The sequence below is a fragment of the Acyrthosiphon pisum genome, chromosome X (genome assembly GCF_005508785.2).
Source record: "Acyrthosiphon pisum isolate AL4f chromosome X, pea_aphid_22Mar2018_4r6ur, whole genome shotgun sequence".
Taxonomy (NCBI): Eukaryota; Metazoa; Arthropoda; class Insecta; order Hemiptera; family Aphididae; genus Acyrthosiphon; species Acyrthosiphon pisum.
In genome coordinates this window covers 75,404,421-75,410,929 of record NC_042493.1, presented here as the reverse complement: position 1 = coordinate 75,410,929, position 6,509 = coordinate 75,404,421, and the positions used below count along the sequence as shown (strand labels likewise).

The window sequence follows — 6,509 nt, the reverse complement described above, 5'->3', positions numbered from 1 at the left end:
ATCGCAATCACGATTATATTTTGGTAATTCATTTTAGGGTTTAGTAATTTAGTATTAGTTGGCCCTATATAATATTATGTTTACTCTATATACCTCCTAGTCTATGGAGTAGCCACCAGTGGCGCAACTAGAGTTCAAATCTTGGGGATAGGTACTACAATATTATGAACTGCTCACATAGTCATAGGGGGCTCTGCCCCCACAACCCCCAATGTTCTGTATTACCAATATTTAGATTATACTATTATTCACAATTTATTGTAACAGAACAATTATTGTTAAATATGCACATATTTAGTCACTCAAGAATTCAAAAATATGCAAAAAAACTAAATATCTTAATTATTACAAAATATATTAGGTACCTATAGGTATAGGTATATTAATAAAAAATATAATTTTAATTTTCAGTATACTTCTGCTTACAAATGAGTAAAAACTACTGTTTAATTAAATAAATGAAAAATTAATAGAATATATGGAAAATGTAATACTTATTATATTGGATTGAATACCGATATAAAGTAACAAAATGTGATTTTATATTTTCAAATTAGAAATTTCTGCAATTGTCATGCAGCATAGATTTCTGTTTTAATATTTTTTTAATTAACTCTGCAATGACACTATTAATAATAATTTCGGTCTTCCCGAATGTAGCCGTTTTGGATTGCAATTGATTGTAATTGTAGTACTGTACTGAGTATGTCTATAACTCCTAACAAATCTTTTAAAACAATTACTAAAATTATAAATTTACATTTTGTTTTTAAGATTATAATACAATAATAATATATAACTAATCAATAATCATAATGCAAGATAAGAAAAAACAATTCTTAAATGTGAACAGTCCTGTTCACAAAGCATACTTTTAAAAAGTACTTGAGTAAATACTCAAATACATTTTTTTTTAAGTACCTATTTAAGATACTACTCAAATACTTTAATTTGCTAAGTATTTCAAATACTACTCAAATACTTTGAAAAAGTATTTGGAATACTTTTCATATACTTTTGGTTTTTAAAGTGGGTTTCTAATTATCATAATATAAACACATAGGTAGTAGGTAAACTAATAGTTATCTAATAGTTTTAAAGTGAATATAGTTATTCAATATTCAATAACTTTTTTTAGAAATCTGGTTTTCACAAACCTTTGGGCTTTGGCTGACACAGAAATACAGAATATTAAATAAAATTATTATTCCATTATTGTAGTTGACAATAATATTTTTCCAACCAATTATTTCTAATAAAAATAAAATGTTCGAAATAAAAAACCAAAGTATTCAATACCAAAAAGTATTTAATAAAAAAAAAAGTATTTAAAATACCATTCAAAATACTTCATGCTGAAAGTATTTAAAAAGTTATTCAATACTTTTACTCAAATACTTTTACTTAAATACTTTACAGGACTGAATGTGAATTATATTATTAAAACTATAAATATTGGAAATTACAACGACATAGAAAATGGGGGTGCTTAAGCCTGGTAGCCACACTACCTATTTACTTAATAATTAGTACCTATGCAAGTATTTTAATTTATTGAAGGAATTTTAAGCTATGATTTACTTTAATTGTCTATTACACAAGCAGTTGGTATAAAAATTAAATTGATCTGTACTTATGTTGGATATAGGTATTTTATATCAATATGACATCTTAATATTCCTCCAGCCTTTAGGTAATTGGGTGTGTGATAAACAAACACTACAAATCCCCGATAAATCACTTCCAGAACAATATTTTTAAACAAACAATTAGATATAATTTTGTATTTTTAAGGCAAAGTGTTATTTAAATGTTTGATGGCGACATGCCAACATTATGATTACCTACACCAAACTAAACTACCAAAGAACCTACAATCAGTGGTGTACCTAGGGGTGGTCAAGGGGTATTTTCAGATAAAATTCGTCAAAAATGAATTATAACCCCTCCCGGAAAAAAATTCTTGATATACCACTGCTTACAATGACCATTATTATATTTTATAAGTAAGTAGATTAGGAGGCACATCCTTTAAATTTTATATAAATAATACATTATACCATTAATATAGATAGGTAAAATGGCTAGAACAATTTATATACATGGTATATTATAGATTTTAATTATTAAAACTTGTTAGTCTAGGAATGCTGAAGGCCGAAACCACTGAAATTAACATAAGTGCTAAAATGAAATACAAATGAAATAAATGATACATATATTACATATTTTTAATTTAAAAGAGAGCCAAACTCCTATAGATAGACAATTAGCAAAGGTAGGCAAGTTAATGAAAATAATTAACTCAAGTTAAGTTAAGTTAAGAGGACACAAGATCGATAAGTTAAAAGTTAACAGTTAACAAATTATAAATTTAACTCGATAAGTTAAAAGTTAACATAGAAAAAAATATTAACTTAACTCAGTTTAAAAAAAGTTAATAAATTTTTTTTTAATTAGTATGTAAATCACATAAAGAGTGAATGTGTCTTTCTAGTTTCTAATTTATAAATTATAAAAACAATTTTATTGAATTTTTTTCATAATGTACACTGTATACCCTTTTACTTTTACTTTACTATTATGTAGGTACTAATTTAAACTATACTCATTTCAAATTAATAATTTAACAAATATATTTGTTTATATCATATAGCAATTGAATAATATAAGTTATATAACATTAACACACAACAATTGTCAGTTTATAATTTAAAATGATTATTTTTTTAAAAAACATTTATAATTGCAACTCGCATAATATATAACTTACAACTTAATAAAATATATGAGTATACACAAAATTATGTTATCAAGAAAAAGAACAGAAATTTTTGTGTTTTTGTATTGGATTATTTTTAATTTATACTGACATAGTATATTTACGTATAAACGAAAAATTTCAAAATGTTTTTAACTTGATGAATTTTTTTTAAATCAACTGAGAAAAGCTAAGTTATTTAAACTGTAAATTAAACTAGTTAAATTCATAAGTTGATTAGAAAATAAACTAACTAGTTAAGTTAAAAAGTTAAAAAAAAATTAACTTTTTAACTTAATTTTAACTTTTTAACTAGTTAATGCCCACCTTTGACAATTAGGATGAACTGGACATCTGGGTGTTTCATCCCAAGCAAGTATTACATTAAACATTTTAGCCTCAAAAGAGTTCAAAAGTGCCTAAAATACTATCTAAATTAACAAATTTATTATAAGTTCTTAATTTTAATTAATATAAGTTCAATGTTACTATTATATTACATTATAATTTTTCTAATTTTGAAAATAATATTTGCTTATCTAGAAAGATTGGTCAAAGTAATATAATATAAGCTAACAGTTCAGAGGAATATAACAGAGTTTTTACGTCTATGCCATTTCTCGACAACTTAACATAATAACTAAATAAGGGTTCTTAACTTTTTCAACCCCTTTATAATAATAAGTAGGGCCAAGGACCCACACACATACATAATTAATATTTTTAATCTTAATTATTATTTATAAATATTAAATGGTCATTTAAAAAACATATGATTCATGAGAATTACTTACAAATGTATACAATTTTTATGAAATTAAATCGAATCACTAAAAAAATTATAATAAATCATCATAGACCCCCTAGGGACCACCGATTAAGAACCCTCAAACAAAATGAACAGTGTTTTCAACAAAGGGTGTATCCAAAACGTTTTAATTGTCTATTACAATATTACAATATTTTTGAGGACTTGAGGAAAGTAATTTTACAGCTGTTACAATAACATAGATACCTAACAATATTAAACAATATTAATGATTTTATAACATGTTTAGAAGTATGTTATAGGCCAGGGATGGGCATCTGGCGGCCCGTGAACTATTTTTCACTGGCCCATGCTACATGTCAATTTAGTTTATAAAAATTTAAAATGTTAAGATTTTTCTGTATTTTATTTTATTATATTAATAAAATTATTAAAATCGATATAATGTTTATCGTAAAACATAGATATAAATCCTTATCTAGTATTTAACTATTAAATGTAAATAATATTATTTTATTTATAGGGGTATAGCAAGGTGACCTTGGGGTATAGTTAATATTAGGTTTTTTTTTTGCTTTCTATGTTCTCTGGCCCGCTAGATTTTTGCACATTCAAAATTGGCCGTCTAGTAGCGTTGAGTTGCCCATCCCTGTTATAGGCTATAACATATAGGTGAACTTAAGTTATGGTAATATTTGAGCATTTTATCAACAAAAACTACTATAACAGAAAATTACAGAAGAACTGCAATCTAGACTTTTACCTAGTAATTTCTAAGGTATAAGGTACAAATGTACAATACTATTAGTTGATAACCCTGTTAAAACATCCCCTCCCCCTGCTGCTATGTATTAGATTGGCCCAAACACCAGACCGAATGTCCTCATGGATACTTGCCGGTCTAGTCTTTTATGCCTGTTTCCAAAAACTTAAAGGACATCAAAAATGTATGTTGTGATGTCTTTCAAAGATAACAACATAATATTAATTTGTGTTTGTGTGCTGGTTTTTTAAAATATTTCAATTGTTAGTTGTTAACATTAATATTAGAGTAGATTTACTTTTTATCAAAATTAAACTTCTAAACATAGGACCATTATAGGACCATTCACTCCAATATTCTCGCATTGTCAGTCGGATGCACAGCTTGTGTATATTCTCTCGAGGAACAGAGTATAGATAATATTCTTCCTTTTAAATTTTATAAGAGGGCAATTCAATTTAATTTTTAAACTAACAAAGTTAAATATTTTCTTCTGAGCGTACAATTTTCTATGTAATGAGTTTGTAAGACAGAGAGAACGGTGTAGCGCCCTCAATCAATAATTTTAAAAATTTGGTAGTTAATATTTTAATACTGTTTTGAAAATATATATATATATTTTTAATGATTACACCTTGTAAACAAGTAAAAAAATAATTTTTTAAGAAGATATTTAGTTTTTAATTGTAAAAAATATTTAATAAAAACTTTAATTTACATATTAACCTTATAAAATATTTAATTATTTGCTTTTAATATAAAACTGTTTAAGAAACTGTTCTTCAAGTGGATGTAGTGTACCAACAATAACAATAGAATGTAATGGTGGTCCCATATCCACATTGACCATTTCAGCTAATGCGCCTGCCACAATTTTTTGATCTGGCCATCCAATACGTGCTGCACCCACACATAAACTTTCTCTCGTAACATCTATATAAAAAATCAACGTGAACATAAATAACAAGTATTTAAAATTTAATCAATATGACTAACAATTTTCTCCATCAAATTCATTGCTGTCAATAATTTGTAATAATTGTGAGCAGGCTTGTTTCACTTCCATAAATCTTGATGGCTGATATTCTTTTTTTTTTTTTGTAATACTTTCCCATGTTGGTTCTTTTACTTGAATATCTACAAAAATCCGATTATTATAACTTTATTTTTGGATTTAAGATATTACTTTTGACTCACCAAGTAAACATAAGGTATGTAATCCATTTGATTTGTTTTGATTAATTTTTTTTAAAAAACTCGAAGGTTTCCAAATATCTGTCCAGAAAGGTATAGAAACCGTTTCTCCAAAATGATATAGCTAAAACAAATAGTTAACATTTTATTTAAAAAAAAAAATTTATATTAACAATTAAGAAAATCTATACAGTAGAAGCTGCTTATTAGTATCACTTTTAGACCAAGGTGAAATGTGTCAATCAACCAATTGTACCTAATAAGCAATTGGTTTCTACTTGTAGTAGTCCGGCCCGTCCCTAGACATTTTGTTTATAAATAAAAAGGAAAAATTGCAAATTTAAGGCTATTTAAGACTTAACTACCCTATGGTCGTGTTATAGCATAAGGCTTGGATTAATTTTAATAGAAAAAACCAATGATATTATTTGCTTGTATCAAAATTGTACACACAATAAGTGAAGACAATATAACATAATACCTTTTTGTTCAAAATTACAGAATAAATTATAAAGGTTTATATTGGGCTCAAGACTTTTGCATTTGGGTATTTTTTTTTTTTGGTCATAGTTTATTCTAGGTAAGCTATACATTTTAGATTCTGAGTAGAACGATGAATGTATTTTTTTATGAAATGGTGAAATTAAATACAAAGTCTAAATTTCCATGTTTTTAAATATTTCCTCTAATCTAAGGAAAAGTGCATATAAGATCAATTTTTACATTTTTTAAAATGTTTATGTATGAAATTATCAGGAATATTGTACTTGGATAACATTCAAAAATATTTTTTTTTGAATACAGTAGAATTTGCTTATAATTATCTTAGAGTTAACAGACCTAGGGCCAGTTGCACCGTCTACGGTTAAACTTCGATTAAGAGGACGTCGCACCCGCATGTGTTGTCTCCGTCTTACACACGTACGTTATAGCAAATGTTCGTTCAGAAGATTCAATTGTGTGCTGTTAGTTTTTATATTAGAGTGAATTGACCTATTATCAAATTTAAAGGTAAGATTATT

At 26.1% G+C, this 6,509-nt stretch overlaps 1 protein-coding gene across 1 annotated transcript in view; it reads right to left on the bottom strand.

Moving 5' to 3' along the window:
• Positions 1-4,957: 4,957 nt before the first annotated feature.
• LOC100160206 (diphthine synthase-like) overlaps positions 4,958-6,509 on the bottom strand; it is a 4,520-nt gene continuing 2,968 nt past the window's right edge. Inside the window, 3 exon segments of the mRNA NM_001162613.2 lie at positions 4,958-5,226; positions 5,290-5,430; positions 5,491-5,611. Coding sequence (NP_001156085.1) covers positions 5,036-5,226; positions 5,290-5,430; positions 5,491-5,611 — 453 coding nt within the window. The 3' untranslated portion in view covers positions 4,958-5,035.